Source organism: Mesoplodon densirostris, chromosome 4 (assembly GCF_025265405.1).
Source record: "Mesoplodon densirostris isolate mMesDen1 chromosome 4, mMesDen1 primary haplotype, whole genome shotgun sequence".
In the NCBI taxonomy this organism is placed as follows: Eukaryota; Metazoa; Chordata; class Mammalia; order Artiodactyla; family Ziphiidae; genus Mesoplodon; species Mesoplodon densirostris.
In genome coordinates this window covers 171,721,539-171,741,370 of record NC_082664.1, presented here as the reverse complement: position 1 = coordinate 171,741,370, position 19,832 = coordinate 171,721,539, and the positions used below count along the sequence as shown (strand labels likewise).

The 19,832-nt window shown below is 42.2% G+C and overlaps 1 protein-coding gene across 1 annotated transcript in view; it reads left to right on the top strand.

The window, feature by feature from the left end:
* The window catches only part of PIP4K2A (phosphatidylinositol-5-phosphate 4-kinase type 2 alpha), a 177,765-nt gene that overhangs the window by 123,486 nt on the left and 34,447 nt on the right, over nucleotides 1-19,832 (top strand). The window contains exons 5-6 of the mRNA XM_060097708.1: nucleotides 11,204-11,350; nucleotides 15,448-15,486. Of these exons, the coding sequence (XP_059953691.1) occupies nucleotides 11,204-11,350; nucleotides 15,448-15,486 (186 nt within the window). The remainder of the gene's footprint in view (nucleotides 1-11,203; nucleotides 11,351-15,447; nucleotides 15,487-19,832) is intronic.

The following is a 19,832-nucleotide window of genomic DNA, read 5'->3' as shown; positions in this document are numbered from 1 at the left end:
AATTCCAGAGAGGATGTAAGGTGGCCTAGACTACTTTTAGGATTTATGTCTAGTCAAAATTTTTCTGTCTCCTGCTTCAGTGGGGACTGTCAGTTCATTTATTTCTTCTTGCTTTTTTTTTTTTTTTTAAATAGCTGGACTCTTTTTTTTTTTTTTTTAGAAGATGTTGGGGGTAAGGAGTTTATTAATTTATTTTTATTTATTTATGCTGTGTTGGGTCTTTGTTTCTGTGCGAGGGCCTTCTCTAGTTATGGCAAGCGGGGGCCACTCTTCATCGCGGTGCGCTGGCCTCTCACTATTGTGGCCTCTCTTGTTGCGGAGCACAGGCTCCAGATGTGCAGGCTCAGTAGTTGTGGCTCACGGGCCCAGTTGCTCCACGGCATGTGGGATCCTCCCAGACCAGGGCTCGAACCCGTGTCCCCTGCATTAGCAGGCAGATTCTCAACCACCGCACCACCAGGGAAGCCCTTCTTCTTGCTTTTTGTTGCTTTTACCTTCGAATGTGCCTTTGCTTCTGAAACCCGCCCCCCATCTGGACAAGTCAGTAGGCCTGTGCAGATCCCAGATCAGTAGATGGACAGGCTCTCAGAGAGGACGGCTCCTGTGGAATAAATTGGATGGGCTTTCTGACAGCTTTGGTTACTCCATGGCACTTGATGTCTCTTTTTTCTTTGCTTTGCTTGTTTTTTTGTTTTAGTAAGATATATGCAGAGGTGCAGCTGTATTCTGGAAGGTTAAAATTACCCCAAGACCAGCCTCTGGAGAAGTAGAACATGCTAGATATTTAAATAAATTCCTCTTAGGGTTAATTTTCTGATGAGCCAAGCTCACCAGCAGTGCTGTGTGACAGGTGGTTTTCAGAGCACAGACTCTGCAGCTGGCTGCTTTGCTCCCGACCTGCTGTGTGACCTTGGCCAAGTTTCCTATCCTCTCTGCACCTGCTTCTCTGTCTATACAATTTGGATAATAGTACCTCCTTCATCCAGTGTTGTACTAATCAGGTGAATTGATATTTATTATATAACCTGCTCAGAATAGTGCCTAGTGTATGATAAGTGCTATGTAAATGATCGAATAAGATCATTAAATACCTTTCCTGCACATACTTAGTTGCCGTAGTCCCAGTGTCGAAATCATTTGCTCTTTGAATCCACTAGGGGGCCTGGTGTCTGATAGAGTGTGGCACAGATGCAGAAAAATCTGAAGATTCAAACCATGAGGAGTTAGATTTTTTTTTTCCAAGCTCCAGCATCTTGCCTTAGTCCTTATTTGCTGCCCAGATCCTACCCTAATTTCCACTGTTCGCTGAGAAAGCATAGCATCATCTTTCAGACCAATGGAAAATTTCTATTAAGCAGAGCAAACTTTTATGTCTCTTTTCCTTTGTTTTTCTTTTTTTATGGTTGGGAAAATAACTTAGTGCTTTGGTGTAAATATCCTTTTCTTCAAATTTCTGTTAGGTTAGGACAAACTCAGGTCTTACAAATTACGATTATCCAAAGAAGAGGGGATATATGTATGTGTATAGCTGATTCACTTTGCTGTACAGCAGAAACTAACACAACATTGTAAAGCAATTATACTGCAATAAAAAATTTTAAATATAATAAATAAATGACAATTATCACCTGATTAGCTGAACAATGCTGAAGAGCATTCAAAAAGGAAAAAATGGTCAAGAACCTTCTTGAATGTCTTATTTCTTCTAAATTGACTGGTTTTTCTTTTTTGACTGACCTGAATGCATTGGGAGTTTTGGTATCGTGTGGCTTCGGCTTTAATTAAGAGTCAATGTCAATAAAGTTTTAGAACTTTTAGCGGAGGGAACAAGTTCCAATGCAGATGATCAAGAAATGCCTTATGAAAATAGTGTTAGGAATATCTTTTATGTTTTTGAAATGTAGTGTTTAAATTTATTTGTTTTTTATTTCAAAGTGACTGAGTTGACAAATTGACAAAATTGATAAAGTAACCTCAAAATCCTTTCTTATCCTTTGTTATTTGGGAGACAGTAACTTGAGCCAAATCTAGAAGTTACACCTAAAAATCTGAAATCCTTGTTGAAAAAGCTAGCTAGTACCTCAAGTTTTGGTAAAGGATTTGGGGGTCAATGCTTGACTTTTTTGGAACCTCCTTGGAGTACCTCTTTTTATCCTCCTGTGAAGGACAGTCACATTGGCCACAAACAGAGAGAACCTGAGAAAATAGGTCCCATAAAAGCCAAAAATTTAAATTTAAAAATTGAGGGCCTGGTGCCCAAAGAGAAGAAGTTACACATTCCGTCAGCGCTTCCCAAACTGCCGATTATAGACGGAACCCCCGCGCATCTTGTAAAAACTTTACGTTCCAACTCAGTAGATCTTGGGTGGACCTGAGATGCTGTGTTCTTCACGTGCTCCCGGGTGATGCTGACGAAGCCCCTGTGAGCGGCAGCACAGGACCAGCTTTCCAGAGCAGGAGAAACGTTCCGAGCTGCTCTTTGGCTTTTTTGTTCTCTTTGGAGGAGAGGCCAGTCGAAATGTGAAAAGCACATTGAAGTTTTAAGCCCTATAAGCACCTGGACTATGAGATTCAGGGCAACTCCCAGCAGCCTCTGTGCCTTCAGAAGCTGCACACACTTTTCTTGCTTCTCCCTTAGTAAAGTCTGGAAGGTGCAGCCACCTCCAGGGTCCCTGTGGCCCGGGGAGCTTCCCTTCCAGTTCCACTCTGCAGACACTTTGCAGATGGGGGCGTCACCGGCTGTTCCCAGCGTCCCAGCCGTCGTTCCCCAGGTTTCCAGCTGCGCAGCCCACTCATCAGCACGTGTTGCCTGCAGAGCACGTTCTCTCCAGTTTCTGGAATTCCCGTTGTTCTTTTTTCTTCATACATCGCCTGTCTCCCCGCCACTCTCCAGCATCTACGGAGTTAACATTTTCATTCTAGCCTCCAGGGCACTTCACTTTCCTTTCCTGTTTTCCGTCTGCTCGGTTTGGGATAAATTTCTCAGCTGTGTCACCCACTCCTAATTCTCTATTCAGCTGTTCTAATCTGTTGCCTCCCCGTCCAATGATTTTTTATTTCAAAGATCATATTTTTACTCCTAGAAGTTCCATTTTAAAAAATCCACTTGGGCCTCCCTGGTGGCGCAAGTGGTTGAGAGTCCGCCTGCCGATGCAGGGGATACGGGTTCGTGCCCCGGTCTGGGAGGATCCCATATGCCGCGGAGCGGCTGGGCCCGTGAGCCGTGGCCGCTGGGCCTGCGCATCCGGAGCCTGTGCTCCGCGGCGGGAGAGGCCACAGCAGTGAGAGGCCCGCGTACCGCAAAAAAAAAAAAAAAAAAATCCACTAGTGCACTCCTGATCGTTTTTTATTATATATGCTCATTTCTGAACTTGCATCCTTTTAGCTCTTCAAACACTTGGTGCATAACTCTTCAAGTTCTATTTCCCGTAGTCCTAGGCTCTGCCATTCCTGGAGGTCCTGAATTTGTTGCCTCCTGTGTCTGCTGTTCAGGAGTGACTGGCCCGAGCAGAAGGCCCACAGCATGTGGAGTCAGGATACTGGTTAGGGATGGAAGCCAGTGCGGGAAGAGGAAAGGAGTAGGACTGGACAGAGGGCGAGGGCAGGCTGCCAGGCAGGCCCCCCCAAGACACAGCCAACCTGGTGGGGCCCTTTGGGGTCCTCCACCCAGATGCTGCCATGTTGGGCCAAAGGGACAGGAAGGCAGGCCCAGAAGGAGCTGCCAACCAAAGGCTGCTGACTGCGCTCCAGAGCTGGGCAGCCAGGCCTCCCAGAGCGCGTAACACCGGGATGCTTGGGGCAGTCTGTCTGCATTTCAGTTGTAACCACTGAGTAAACTCCATCTGTACTTATGGTAAGGTGAGTTTTTTTGTTTTGGTTTTTTTGGGCCACACTGCTATGGCTTGTGGGACCTTAGTTCCCCAACCAGGGATTGAACCTGTGCCCTTGGCAGTGAAAGCTCAGAGTCCTAACCACTGGACTGCCAGGGAAGTCCCTGATAAGGTGTTTTTTACAAAGTCATTTCATCTTTAATGATGATGTTATGTATGGGTCTTTAGAACAGCATAACAGAGTTAGGGGCACCAATGTTTGCATTCAGGTATATTTTGCAATACCTCAGTACTAAGAATGTTTGTAAATACTGCAGAGGAATGTTTATTCCTTTTAAGCCTGCTTTTTATTAAGTTTAAGAAAAGCAGGGCTTCCCTGGTGGCACAGTGGTTGAGAGTCCGCCTGCCGATGCAGGGGACACGGGTTCGTGCCCCGGTCCGGGAGGGTCCCACATGCCACGGAGCGGCTGGGGCCGTGAGCCATGGCCACTGAGCCTAGGCGTCTGGAGCCTGTGCTCCGCAACAGTGAGAGGCCCGCGTACCGCAAAAAAAAAAAAAAAAGAAAAGCAGTAAAATTTTATACTTACATTAGCTTAAATGGAGTCATCCTTACATTCTTTTATGACTTAAAACTATTTGAAACCAAAAGATATATTAACTGACATGGACCATTATCCCAAAATTCAAGGAACTTTGAAGGATAATTCAAAATATTCAAGGAATGTTTGGATTATTTATTTATTTGGTCCTTTTAAAGCAAACCAATCCTTAATTTCAGGCTGGCTTCTTTCTTTTCTTTCTTCCTTCCTTCCTTCCTTGTTTTCCTCTTTCCTTTTTCTCTCCTTCCCTCCTTCCGTCTTTCCCTTTTTCTTTCTTTCTCTGCCCCCCACCGTTATGAAAAGAATGTTGTTGGAGTGATCTGTAAACATAGGCAGAGGCACAATAAGGATTACAGATAATTTAACCTTTCAGAAACATTAACTGAAGCAAGACTTTACATTGAAGTATTAATTTGATGCTATATTAAATTGTCACTTCAAGGCTCTAAAAAAAATGAGTGAAACATGATAATAACAGCAATTTCCAAGAGCTGGAGCCCAGGTTCACACTATCATGCGGAGATATAAATATTTATCCGTTCCAGTACATCACTTAGAATCCTCTCTGCTGAAACCTTCAGTCAGCTGTGAATCTTTTAATGGCATTTCATTTTGCATGAGAAGAAGCAACAAATCGGGGATTCATAATACTTGTTATTCTTGTTGAGCACCCAAGAGCAAAGGAAACCGAGATCTTGTGGCTATTGCATTTTATGTTTTTAAAATTCCTATTTCACCACGTCAATTTGTCATTACATTACAGTTCTGACAAGCTGTTATATAGGAAAAAGCTCTAAGGGAGATTAATGAAGAGATAAAATTTGCCTTTACTGGTGACACCATGGAGTTTTCGTACAAGAAGATATTTTTTAAAAGAAGACAGAAAAAAGTAAAAACTGTTATTGGTTACAGATGAACATTGCCAGCAAATACAAGTGTCTGAGAAGCACTCTTGGAAAAAACAGAAGCCACCGCAGGATAAATAACAATGCAAGGTGACACGAGGCATCCAGCTATGAAAATGCAAAAGTGAAAAATACTTAATAAAAAACAATATTTTTAAAATGCAAATGTAGGTAATGCGGTGAGTTTAACACTGAGAATATGGACGCTGATCCCAAGAACACTTGTGATGGTTTTAGCTCCATACAGTAAGTGTAAGAAGAACTGATGACCATCAAGGTCACTTTTTAAAAATTTGGGACTAACTATTCCATGCCTTATTCAGATGGAAGCTCAGTGTCATCGCTGAACTGCAAGCATCTGAAAGCTGCCAGTTCACGTGCCAGACAAGACTTTCCCTGTTTGATGTGAGAGAAGGTGACCTAGAGAGCCTGGAGGGGTGGAAATAACAGGCCAGCTTTGGGGCACAGATGGGAAGGCCTCTGGGAAAGGAGCGAATCTAAGGAGCCACTGAGAGGAAGGCTCTGCACGCTTGTGCATACACAGCTGGGGCTCTCATAACGGTCAGCCCTCTGGCAGATGTGTGCTCTTAATTCCTGATCCACACGTGGATGACCAGCTTTGCCAAGTGTTTGGTCCGCTTGTGACCTCTTATCTCCCTTGGGACCTCAGAGTGGCATAGGGCAGAAGTCCACAGACTCATCTGACCTCTAGGAAAGAGTCTACTGGGCGGCACTAGGGCACTGCACCTGTTGAGTCTGTAAATTGAGATTTTAACATGGCAGACAAGGAACATCTGCGTTGTGTCCTTTGCCAGTTAGGCAGGATTGCCTTGTAGCCACATCAGGACAGTGGTTGAAAGTGAAAGAAATACCTACACTTATTTTATTTTTATTTTATTTCTTATTTTATTTCATTTATTTTATTTAATTAATTAATTAATTTTTTTTTTGGCCACGCCGAGCTGCTTGTGGGATCTTGCTTCCCCGACCAGGGAATGAACCTGCACCCTGGCAGTGGAAGCGCCGAGTCCCAACCAGTGGACCACCAGGGAATTCCCCTACACCTTTTTAAAAGAGTGACCCTCGGGATTAAGTCGCTATTTCTCCATTCTTGTAATTACAAGAATTCGAAATTAAGCATGTAAAAAGGAGGAAGCAAAGATTCATCCTTAGATTGTCTTGCAATCAAATCAACAATGTTAAAAAGAAATTAATAGATGCTGAGGATGTTTTTTTTTATTTTTTATTTTTTTATTTTTTTTTTATAACAATGAGGATGTTTTTAACTGTAAAAGAAGGTTGCTCGTGCCAAAAAACTGATCATGATACTGTAGTGCCACCAATACACCCTTTTAAAATAATTTTTGAAGCATTTATTTACAGGTTGTTTTGTTAATTTGTCAGTGATTAAGCTTTTGAAGGGGAAGTGCTTAGCGTTCTGATCCTAAAAGCAACATGAGTGAGAAATATAATTTTTTAGTGTTTCTTTTATATTTACAAAAATATTGCCTCACTTTATAAATAAATACACACACATGCAACATTATTCATTTTTGGTAAGTCCGTTCTGTGGAGATTCCCTGAAATTGGGAGTTCCCATCCTGCATTTAAATAGAATCCATTTCTCAGGGAGCATTTGAGGAGCGCATCAGGTGCAAGCCTTGCCTCCCTCGCCCTTTCCTTCCCTACTTCCTTACCCACCCCTCGCCCCAGGGTCCTGGTTTCATCCGGCTCCTGCCACCATCCTTCCAGTGCTGTTTCCCTGATCTTCACACCCTTCACACAACCCCTGTGCTCTAACTACTAATCTTATGCCTCATCTCCAAATGCAGAGACATAGAGAGGTTGAATAATTCCCCAAGGTCACACAGCTAGTGAATGTGGAGCTGGATCAGGAAGGCTCGAGCAGGGTGATGTGGCTGTGAGTTTACAGTCTCCCTAGATGTGGGATAACGTCCAGTAGTTTGTGGGGTGGAGGAACCCTCATAGATGGGCCCACTGGTGTAGGAGTGTGTGCACAGCATTTCCTGGGTCAGCTGGTGAAGAATCTGAGAGGAATCATATCTGGGCCTGTTCGGGTCACCTCCCACATGCAGTGACTCCATGTGCAGCGGTGCCCCAGCTCAGGTGCTCACAGACCCAGTGAGACCTTCCTCCACTGACATGAAGCAGTGTCTTCCCAGTGCTCCCACCCAGAAATTCAATTCACAGGGAGAATTTTCTCTTCTGCAAAGTTTTGACGCATAAATGCTTTCTAAACCTTTGCTACCAACTGCTGCTTGCCAATACTGAACTCTAACATGATAGGCTTTCTGTGGTTGTGGTTTTGTACATTTTTATAAACTCAGGAGTTTTAAGTTTATTAAATCTCTATTTTTCAAGGTGTTCATCAGAGAGCCTCATAGGTGAGCCTTGCCTTTGAGAACAAATGCACATAGAAACTTGCTGATGAAGTGGATCAAATTTGATCTATTTTTTTTTAACATGGAGTAACTTATTTAATCTTAAAGATAGAGGAGTTGTAGAATGTAATCTGTATGTGTGTTTTCCCCTGGGGGAAAAAAACAGCTTGTTGGTGATTTCCTGTGTAGTAGTCAGTTTTCTTTTAACATGTTCCTCAATATGGATAGTGGTCAGTATCTGCTCTGTTCCGGGTGCTCTGTGACTGTACCAAGATTTTGATCTAAGAGATATCTTCTGCCAGCAGGACTTTTAAAAGATAGGCCATGATGAGAATAATTGAGCAGAATGACACAGAAGCAGGGGACTTGAACAGCCAAACTGAAACCTGTGTGCTTCAATGTGTTTAAGGCCCATCCAACCATCTCTCTTCAGAGGTACCAGACAACCACTCATTTTTATTTCTTTACATCAGATGTGAGAAATCTTCATTTCAGCCAAGAGCTCTTTACCACCTGTTTTGTATTAGCGAAAATCAAGTTAATTTACTGTTTTTTGAAAGGCGAGAAATAGAAAATGTTCCTCTGATCAGACTTCGCATTAAGAACAGGTTGTGGGGCTTCCCTGGTGGCGCAGTGGTTGGGAGTCCGCCTGCCGATGCAGGGAACACGGGTTCGTGCCCCGGTCCGGGAAGATCCCACATGCCGTGGAGCGGCTGGGCCCGTGAGCCATGGCCGCTGAGCCTGCGCATCTGGAGCCTGTGCTCCGCAACGGGAGAGACCGCAGCAGTGAGAGGCTCGTGTACCACACACACACACACACACACACACACGAAAGAACAGGTTGTGGGTGAAAGTCAGAAAAATCCATCAAACTAAAATATATAGCTCAATTATGGTCAGTAAGATTTTTTTTAAGGGCCGGGGCATCTTTAAAGTCTTCCAAAACTCTGGGGGGCAAAAATCAAACTCCTATACTGATGCTGTTCATCTTTTCTTTAATGATAAAAACTAAAGGCTTTAAAAAAAAATCTTAAGATGGTTTAATATTATCAGAGTTGATTATTACAGTGTTTACCACTAAAAAGTTTGAAAGGGCATTCTGATTACTTTCTTATTTTTATAAAGTGTTCACTGTACAACAGAAAAATTCGAGCAGAATAGTTTTTTTTTTTTTTAAAAAAGGAAGAAAGCAGTTACCCTAAATTTCACCATTACCATGGTGACCATTCTTCCAGACACATCTCTGTAAATAGGCACAATAGGTACAATTTTTACAATTTTAGAATCATGTTACTTATGCTGTTCAGTTATCCTAGAGAGTTCACACACATGTCATGGGAATAAAAGAGCTTTTTTGAAATCTTCTTTCCCCTTCATTTTAAAGAAAGGAAAACCTAACTTTCCTTTGGAAAGTGCAATGGGACCCAGTTTGTAAGGATGGTCTTTGTCTTTTGAGGAGAAGTGTCTCCATCTTGTGGCCTTTTAGAGTATGGTCATTCAAGACTGATAAACGCATGTTGTGTTTTTGCAACTCTCCTTGGAAATGGTGTCAGTTCTGGGACTTGTTCAGTGGATTTGATGAATCCAACATGGGGCCAGAGTGTGTCCATCTGTCTGTAGAGCGGGGGCAAGCCCTTTTTCACACCGCTGCTCTGGTGGGCAGTTTATTTATTTCTTCATTGACATGAATTTTTTATTCAATGTCACTTGTAAATACACAAAGTATTCATTTTAATGTATCCATAAATTTTTCATAAATTATTTTTTTAAATTTTATTAAAGTATAGTTAATTTATAATGTATTAATTTCTGCTGTACAGCAAAGTGACTCAGTTATACATATATATATTCTTTTCATATTCTTTTCCACTATGGTTTGTCACAGAATATTGAATATAGTTCCCTGTGCTATACAGTATGATGTTGTTTATCCATCCTATATATAATAGTTTGCCTCTGCTAAAATCAAATTCCCATTCCTATCCTCCCTCCCCCTTGGCAATCACAAGTCTGTTCTCTATAGCTGTGAGTCTGTTTTTGTTTCATAGCTATGTTGATCTGTATTGTATTTTAGATTCCATATATAAGTGATACATGGCATTTGTCTTTCTCGTTTACTTACTTCGCTTAGTATGATAATCTCTAGGTCCATCCACGTTGCTGCAAATGGCATTATTTAATTCTTTTTGATGGCTGAGTAATATTCCATTGTATATATATACCACATCTTCTTTATCCATTCCTCTGTGGATGGACATTTAGTTTGTTTCCATGTCTTGGCTGTTGTAACTACTGCTGCTATGAACAGAGGGGTGCATGTATCTTTTCAAATTATCATTTTTTCTCAGTATATGCCCAGGAGTGGGATTGCTGGATCATATGGCAACTCTGTTTTTAGTTTTTTTGAGGAACCTCCATACTATTTTCCATAGTGGCTGCACCAATTTACATTCCCACCAACAAAGTAGCAGGGTTCCCTTTTCTCCACACCTTCTCCAGCATTTGTTATTTGTAGACTTTTTAATGATGGCCATTCTGACTGGTGTGAGGTGATACGTCATTGTAGTTTTGATTTGCATTTCTCTAATAATCAGTGATGCTGAGCATCTTTTCGTGTGCCTGTTGGCCATTTGTATTTCTTCTTTGGAGAAGTGTTTTTCAAAAAAACAATTTTTGATTGGGTTTTTGGTTTTTTGTTGTTGTTGAGTTGTATGAGCTGTTTGTATATTTTGGAAATTAAGCCCTTGTTGGTTGCTTCATTTGCAAATACATTCTCCCATTCTGTAGGTTGTCTTTTCATTTTGTTTATGGTTTCCTTTGCTGTGCAAAAGCTTGTATGTTTGATTAGGTCCCATTTGTTTATTTTTGTTTTTATTCCTTTTGCCTCGGGAGACCAGTGGGCAATTTAAACATTAGAGTCTCAACAAGAAACAAGAAAACCAGGACTGGAGCCCGACTCTCCCAGCTTCTAACACTGAGCTTTCTCCACAATTTCCTTTTTAACCTCGACTTCAACACTGTTAAAGGAGTTGATCTTAGTGGCCAAGTCACGCTGCCTCAACCTCATGAAATCATCGTAAAGGCTTCTAGGGAGGCAGATGGCAGCCCCAGGTAGAGTGTGATTTCACTTTAAAGGAATTACAGAAAGGACCAATCACTTGTCCTCTCACCCTACGCCATTATATCCAAGTTTTGACTTTACAAATTAGTTTGGAATGTTAGGGAGAAAATCTCTCTCGAGAATAGAGTTGAATTTTCTTATCTGTGTCTGCACGGTGGACGCAGACCTGTACTGCTGAAGGCAGTACAAACATGGTCATTTTCTGTAAACAGGACATTAATAGTTGTGATAATAAACCATTATCACTTTGTACAAACACCATAGCAGAAGAGTTACATTTTACATCTGAATGAGCACCTTTTGACTGGATCATTCCCCCCCCCCTTTTTCTTTCTCTCCTGTGCAGTATATAGTGGAATGTCATGGGATCACCCTTCTCCCCCAATTCCTGGGCATGTACCGGCTTAATGTTGATGGAGTTGAAATATATGTGATTGTCACAAGAAATGTGTTCAGCCACCGTTTATCTGTATATAGGAAATATGACTTAAAGGTAAGATTGATTTTTATTAACTTTTATTCATTAAGTTTGGTCATCCACGTTGTATGTAATTGATCATGCTGAGCGCTTAGGAGACACCCAGAGCACAAAGCTGCCAGGAGCGCCCCTTTGTGTTAAGTGAGGACCACTTGTACCTACGAGAGATACCATGTCTATTTTATTCAACAAGTAGGTATTGAACACCAGCTATGGGCCAGGCACTGCTTTAGGTGCTGGGAATAGTTTGATGAACAGAACAGACCAAACCTGCTCTCAACGAGCTGACATTCTGGTGAGTAAAGACGGATGGTAATAGTAAAAGGAGTAAGTAAATCCTGGCATATACTAGGAAGTGATCTGTGCCATGGACGGAAGTAAAGACAGGAAGCGTGGGGAAGGGATTCGGTTTTGAATAGGGTTTCACTTCACTGCAGACGTGAAGGAGGTGAGGGACAGGCTGTTTCAGAGACCTCACGTGAGGGGCAGACCACTGGAAATTCTGATTGTGGAGCAAGGGGATCTGACTTCTGGGATCACCGACATAGGCAACGTCCAGGTCAGGAGCTGGCCGACTGTGACCTGCCTCCATGGCACAGCCAACATGGCCATTTTTGTAAATAGTTTTATTGGAATCCCACAATGCCTGTGGTTTGTGTATCGTATGTGTTTGCACTATAACAGCAAGTTGAGTAGTTACCATAGAGACCGTTTTGGACCACAAAGCCTGAAACACTACCCCTCTGACCCTTTTCAGAAAAAGTTTTCCAACCTTTGGTCTTCATCAGTGGATCTCGAATTTTTTTTATCTCAGACGCCTTCACACCCTTAAAAGAGGACCCCAGAAAGCGTCTGCTTATGTAGGTTATGTCTACTAATACTTACAATATTAGTAGGTTATGTCTACTAATACTTACAATATTAGAAATGAGACATTGAAAACAACTTATTTAAAATAGTAAAACCATTACATGTTAGCATATCTTTATGAAAAATATCTTCCAGATCAAAAAGTTTAGTGGAACAGGTAGCATTCATTGTTTTATATCTTTGCAAATCTCTCTAATGTCAGGTTTGGTGAGACAGAACATCCTGTCCGGTTTGGCCGTCCACCTGTTGCCAAGTTATTTGATTGAAGTGTATGAAGAAAATCAGACCTTACACAAATATGTAGTTGGTAAAGGAGAGGAGGCGTTTTTAATAACTTTTTCAGAAATTTCTGGATGTTTTCCTTTGATGTCACACCTTAACCTGACAAGTGGTAATTTCTCAAAGCTGAGTTACAGTGTGGAATCCGAAATCACGTCAGTGAACTTTTTAAAATCCGTCAGTCTGTTTGCATGCATTGGTCTGGCTACATCATGCTTTGGTCATTTGGGATGATGGATTCACTGAGTTAGGTGAACTGCTTCCTCAAGGCTATTCATATGTTTTATGACAAACTCTGCTAATACCATTTGGTGCCACTGCTGGGTTTGTGCTAAGCTGCCAACGGTTTTACCCACCATTGTATTTGCAGTGTCCGTGCAAATATCAAGATGGTGGAATAGGCAACCAGTGTCCCAGTATTATTATAAAGATAGTTTTGACTTTGCAGACCCCTGGGTGCTGAACTGTGCTTTGAGAAATGCTAGTCTAAGGGAGGGGGAATGTTCTGGGCTTATCTCCTACCCTCTGGAGTTCAGATGAACAGTTTAAGCTTCCCAAATACAGCTTTGCTCTGTCCTGCCTCCAAGGTGTAGCTGTTTTATAGGTGGAAATCCCAGCCTTCAGGGCTCTTTGGAACCACCTCTCTCATGAGGCCCTTTGCAGTGTTACTCAGCTCACTCTGCTGAGTTTTATAGTTTTTCATTGGCTTGAGTCTCCCAGGTAAGAAGCCAGATGACCTCTGAAGCCATATGTCCTGGTTTTACTGCTTGTTAGCTGTGTGCAAGATGCTGAACCTCTGTGAGCCACAGTTTCTTCATCTGTAGAACAGAGATGATCTTACCTCCGGTGCTGTGAGGATTAATGAGATACGTACGTGTCACGTCCAGCACAAGGCACGGCATATGGGGAGAAGTGGATGAATTTTCATTGTCTCATCCGTTCTACTAATAAGTCCCTTAAAGGCAGTTGTTTTGGTTCTGCTTTTTTATCCCCCGGAAATGCTTAAGGTAGTGCCTCTATCTTAAGCATATCCTGCTTGACCATATCCTGTTCAAGCATATCCTGATGTAAATTATGCCTATAGACTGGATGTTACAGTTTTAACCTTGGATGTCGTGATTTCATCTCCCTTTTTAGCTTGTAGAATAAACTTTTCTTGCCAGTACTTGCCGCTGTGAGGGAACCTGGGCATCTGGCATCATGTCATGGCTCAAACTCTCAGCCTTGACTAATTCTGAATGAATTTAAATTTGGATGAGTTTTTCCAGGCTAATGCTCTGCATTTTTACATAGAGACAAAGTTTCAGAGTAAATGACATGGTAGAGGGGAAAACACACACAGAGACTAAAAAACTTGGTTAAAGATACAGAGACTCAGGTATTACAAGTATTTAATACTTGAGTATTAAGCCCCTCCTCCCCTTTAAATTTGGGAACATTCTTTGTTAGCAGTCAGTGTATAGAGGAAGATACTATGGCCCGAATTCAAGAATCTGTAAAGGAAAAAACAAACCATTGCAAGTGACAGCTGCTGGGCTCGGCCAGGCAGAGGGCTTTCCTTCACGACCAATTTACACGGTTCATCTTCACTTGCTGGGTCAGCTTTGTGCTCCTCCGACACATCCCCCAGAAGCTTCGAGCATCTTCCCTGGGTTGGCAGCAGGGTCTTTCGGATCCACCAGACCTGGGAATGCTGAGCATGGGGCAGATGGAGAAGTGGCCCCAGGGAGCCCCTGGCCTGGGCTTGGCCCCCTTCCCCAGTACAAGGAGTCTCCCCATCTGTGAACACATTACACACATCCTGACTAATGCCTGAGCTGCTTGAAGGCAAGATGGTCATAGAGTAAAAATGTTAAGAGTGGCCAACCTAGAAGCTACTTTAAATTTTCCCAAGTCACATACACATTCTCTTAATGACTGGCTAATGCAAGTATTCCAGGCCAATAAGTATCTATTTAAAACATAGTCAGGTAAATGGATCGCTCCACTGACCTAGTCATAGTCTGGGCATCCAGTGCTGGGAGGGGAGAGAGAGCAGTCAGTCAGGCTGTGATCCTCCTCCAGCCGTTTACTCAGCAAACTCAGCAAACACTGGGCGTTGCTGGGTGAGACACTGCGATGGTCACCACGGAGCACAAAGTATAAATGCTCACTGTTGTATTAACAAAGTTAGGAATTCACTGGCCATTTGTTTCCTAATCTTTCTTTTGCATTAAGATCTTCCACAAACAAAGGACAGTTTCTGTTCTTGAACTCTACCCCTGTCAGCATCAGGAGGACTCGGTCATTTCAGACAACACAGAACCGAGGGCATCATTTTGAAAACCAGTGCAGTAGAGTAGAAATTGCTGCGACCAAGAACTGTGTTTTCTTCTACTTTATACCTCTGTGCTCAGCCTAGGTTCTGACACAGAAGCAGTGCAAGGAGACGTGTGTTTGAAGGGACCTCCAAAGTGAAAGGGGCCGGGAAGTACCCACTGGGTCTTAGTCATGGTAAGTGAGGAAGCACATTCCTTAGTAACCCTAAGCCAGGGGAGACGGGCAGTCGGACGCCAGGGCACGCCCCCGCCTAGAGGACGCAGCGTGGGAAAGAGGCCTCTACGCCCCAGTGGTCACTGCGGCCAGCTGACAGCCCACTTCACTTTGAAGGCCCTCAAACCAACCATTTCTGGCGATTGATGTTTGACTCCACGTTTAGTAAGTCACTGTTCACGTGATTGTCGGGTTTTCTGATTTCCAGCAGGAGGACAGGAACCAGGGAGAAGACAGCACAGGTGACGCGGCAGGGAAGGGGTTGGAGACAGGTGGACAGAAATCCCTGCAGAGGGTGCAGCACACTCGGGGAGGGGCCAGAGCAGAGTCGGTGCTCATTTATTTCCGTGCTCTGCCCTGGAGTGTTTGCATATTTCACGTGAAGCCGATACCTTGTGTGCGCGTATTTTCATTATCTCTTTCTCTTTCAGGGCTCTACAGTGGCTAGGGAAGCAAGTGGCAAAGAAAAGGTAAGTGCCCAGCGTCTCTCACCTCACTCCCGCGGACATGCGATTCTAGCCATTTCTCCTCTGCTACAGTGAGAAGTTCTTCATGGGCCTGAGGAAGCCCCAGTTCTCTCCCTCAGGTTGGCTGCTCTGTTGGACAATGAAGTAGTTATTAGTTTGAGGTGTGTGTGAAACATTTCCCATCAATGTGATCTTGAGAAAACAGCCGCCTCTGCTGTCAGCACGTTCCAAACTGGCAGGTACAGCCCAGCACCCGAGTCCTAACCCCACTTTATGACTAACAGGCCAGGTGTGACCTTGAGTCAGTTTCTCTGCCTCCCTGAGCCCCAGTTTTCTCACCTGTAAAACAACAGTGTTGAGCTTCAAATTCACCAATAAAATATTCGCTTAATGAGTTTCAAACTCCTTTCCAACTACAAAATGTTAAGATCTAATTAGAGTATTTTTTGTGTGTAAAGACTTAGGGATGGACGAGGAGACTACTTTTTTCTGAGTCACTGGACATTAGGTAATACTTGAACCGCATTTTGTTGATTATGCAGGATTATAAGCAGATTCAACTGGAATCAGTTTAAGAATTTGGGAGGCAGCTTTCTGTTTGCAAACCTCAACTGCCCAAAATGGGGATTTGCTTACATGAAAGGCGCCTCTATACTCTCAGCTTACTCCTCATCATGTTGAGGTGCCTTTTCTTGACCAAACCATTTGAAAGCTGGGCTCAAGGTTTTTGTTTCTAAATTAAATTATTTAGGATGATATCACTGGGCTCAAGGTTTTTGTTTCTAAATTAAATTATTTAGGATGATATCACTCAGTTTGGGTTTGAATTTTATAGATTTGGAAATCTCCTTTTACTTATTCATCCAGAAGTTTGTGAATGTCTTTATGGTTACTGTCCTAGCTTCAGAGGCTAAAATAATGAACCATACAGACATGTCCTGCAAAGCGATATAGACATTAAATAGGAAATGACAGTATCATATAATAAGTGCTTTGTTAGGAAACACGTAGCAAGGGCACCTAAATCTGGCTCGGTGGTCTTTGTGGAAGAGATGATTGGAAACCTGAAGGATGAGTAGCACTTGGCTAGAGAAAGAGCAGTGTGTGCAGAGGGGGAGCACTTGGTGCTTTCACTGGAGGCTGGGATGAGGCCACAGAGGTAAGCAGGGCCATCTAGAGTGGCTATGGAAATAACCCAGAATAGATGGTGGCCCGACCTGGGGTGGTGGGAGAGGATAGAGAGATTTAGGAAGAAGAATCCACAGAACTCAGAGATTGAATATGGGAGGTGAACAGTGCCAGGGAGTGTGTGTGGAGGGAGGGTGACTCCAAACTTTCTGGTTTGGACAGTGGGGTAGGTGCTGATTCCACTCGTGGAAAAGGGAGCAGGCAGAGTAGTTAGAATTATCAGCACAGCATCAGAACAGAGATGTCCAGTAGGCATGAGAGGGCTTCAGCGGGAAAAGGGGGCTTGGGAAACCTGCTGGGAAGGATGATCAAAGACAGGGAAGTGTCAATGAGGTCACCTAGGATGAGCCTAACATGAGAAAGGAAACACTCACTCAAGTCCAGGAAGCACAGGGAGTCCCATACAAGATAAACCCAAGGAGGAATACACCAAGACACATGTTAATCAAACTGCCAAAATTTAAAGACAAAGAAAAAATATTAAAAGTATTAAGGGAAAAGCAACAGTTGTTAACATACAAGGGAACTCCCATAAGGTTATCATCTGATTTTTCGGCAGAAACTCTGCAAGCCAGAAGGGAGTGGCAGGATATATTTAAAGTGATGAAAGGGAAAAACCTACAACCAAGAATACTGTGTCCAGCAAGGCTCTCATTCAAATTTGACAGAGAAATCAAAAGCTTCACAGACAAGCAAAAGCCAAGAGGATTCAGCACCAGCAAACCAGCTTTACAACAAATCCTAAAGGAACTTCTCTAGGCAGAAAATAAAAGGCCACAACTAGAAACAAGAAAATTATGAATGGGAAAGCTCACTGGTAAAGGCAAACATGAAATAAAGGTAGAAGATCATCCACACACAAATATGATGTCAAAACCAGCAATCACGAGAACAGGAGAGTACAAATGCAGGATATTGGAAATGCATTGGAAATTAAGAGACCAGCAACTTAAAATAATCTTGTATATATATTGACTGCTATATCAAAACCTCATGGGAACCACAAACCAAAAATCTACAGTAGATACACACACAGAAAAGAAAAAACAATCCAAACACAACACTAAAGATAGTCATCAAGTCACAAGAGAAGTGAACAAAAGGGGAAGGGAAGAAAAAAGACCTGCAAAAACAAATGCAAAACAATTAACAAAATGGCAATAAGAACATACATACCTGGGCTTCCCTGGTGGCACAGTGGTTGAGAGTCCGCCTGCTGATGCAAGGGACACAGGTTCGTGCCCCGGTCTGGGAGGATCCCACATGACGCGGAGTGGCTAGGCCCGTGAGCCATGGCCACTGAGCCTGCGTATCCGGAGCCTGTGCTCCGCAATGGGAGAGGCCACAACAGTGAGAGGCCTGTGTACTGCAAAAAAAAAAAAAAGAACATACATACCAATAATTACCTTAAATTTAAATGCTCCAGCCAAGACATAGACTGGCTGAATAGATACAAAAACAAGACCTATATATATGTTGCCTACAAGAGATGCACTTCAGGTCTAGGGACACATACAGACTGAAAGTGAGGGGATGGATAAAGGTATTTCATGTAAATGGAAATCAAAAGAAAGCTGGAGTAGCAATACTCATATCAGACAAAATAGACTCTAAAGACTGTTATAAGAGACAAAGAAGGACTCTACATAATGATCAAGGGATCAATCCAAGAAGATATAACAATTGTAAATATATATACACCCAACATAGGAGCACCTCAATATCAAAGGCAAATGCTAACAGCCATAAAAGGAGAAATCAACAGTAACACAGTAATAGTGGGGGACACCCACTCTCATCAATGGACAGATCAGACAGACAGAAAACCAGTAAGGAAACACAGGCCTTAAATGACACATTAGACCTGATGCACTTAATTGATATCTATAGGACATTCCATCCAAAAGAGCAGAATACACTTTCTTCTCAAGTGCACATGGAACATTCTCCAGGATAGGTCACATCTTGGGCCACAAATCAAACCTTGGTAAACTTTAAGAAAACTGAAATCATATCAGGCATCTTTTCCAACCACAACTCTGTGAGCTTGGAAATCAGTTACAGGAAAATAACTGTAAAAAATACAGACACCTGGAGGCTAAACAATATGTTACTAAACAACCAATGGATCACTGAAGAAACCAAAGAGGAAAGCAGAAAATACCCAGAGACAAATGACAACAAAAACACGACAATCTAAAACCTATGGGATGCAGCAAAAGCAGTTCTAAGAGGGAAGTTTATACCAATACAATCTTAACCTCAGGAAACAAGAAAAATCTCAAATGAACAACCTAACTTTATACCTAAAGCAACTAGAGAAAGAAGAACAAACAAAACCCAAAGTTAGCAGAAGGAAAGAAATCATAAAGATCAGAGCAGAAATAAATGAAAGAAACAAGAAAACAATAGAAAAGATCAATGAAACTAAAAGCTGGTTCTTTGAAAAGATAAAATTGATAAACCTTTAGAAGAAAAGGGAAAGGACTCAAATCAATAAAATTAGAAATGAAAAAAGTTACGTGACACCACAGAAATACAAAGGATCATAAGAAATTACTACAAACAACTATATGCCAATAAAAAGAACAACCTAGAAGAAACAGAGAAATTCTTGGAAAGGTACAACCTCCAAGACTGAAGGAAGAAGAAATACAAAATATGAACAGACCAATCACAAGTACTGAAATTGAAACAGTGATTTAAAGACTTCCAACAAAGAGAAGTCCAGGGCCAGATGGCTTGACAGGCGAATTCTATCAAACATTTAGAGAAGAGTTAACACCTACCCTTCTGAAACTCTTCCAAAAAATTGCAGAGGAAGGAACACTCAGCTCATTCTATGAGACCACCATCACCCCGATACCAAAACCAGAAAAAAGATGCCACAAGAAAATTACAGGCCAATATTATTGATGAACATAGATGCAAAAATACTCAACAAAATACTAGCAAACCAAATCCAGCAATACATTAAAAGGATCATACATCATGATCAAGTGGGATTTATCCTAGGGATACAAGGATTCTTCAGTATCCACAAATCAATCAGTGTGGTATACCACATTAAGAAACTGAAGAATAAAAACCATATGATCATCTCAATAGATGCAGAAAAAGCTTTTGACAAAACTCAACAGCTGTTTATAATAAAAATTCTC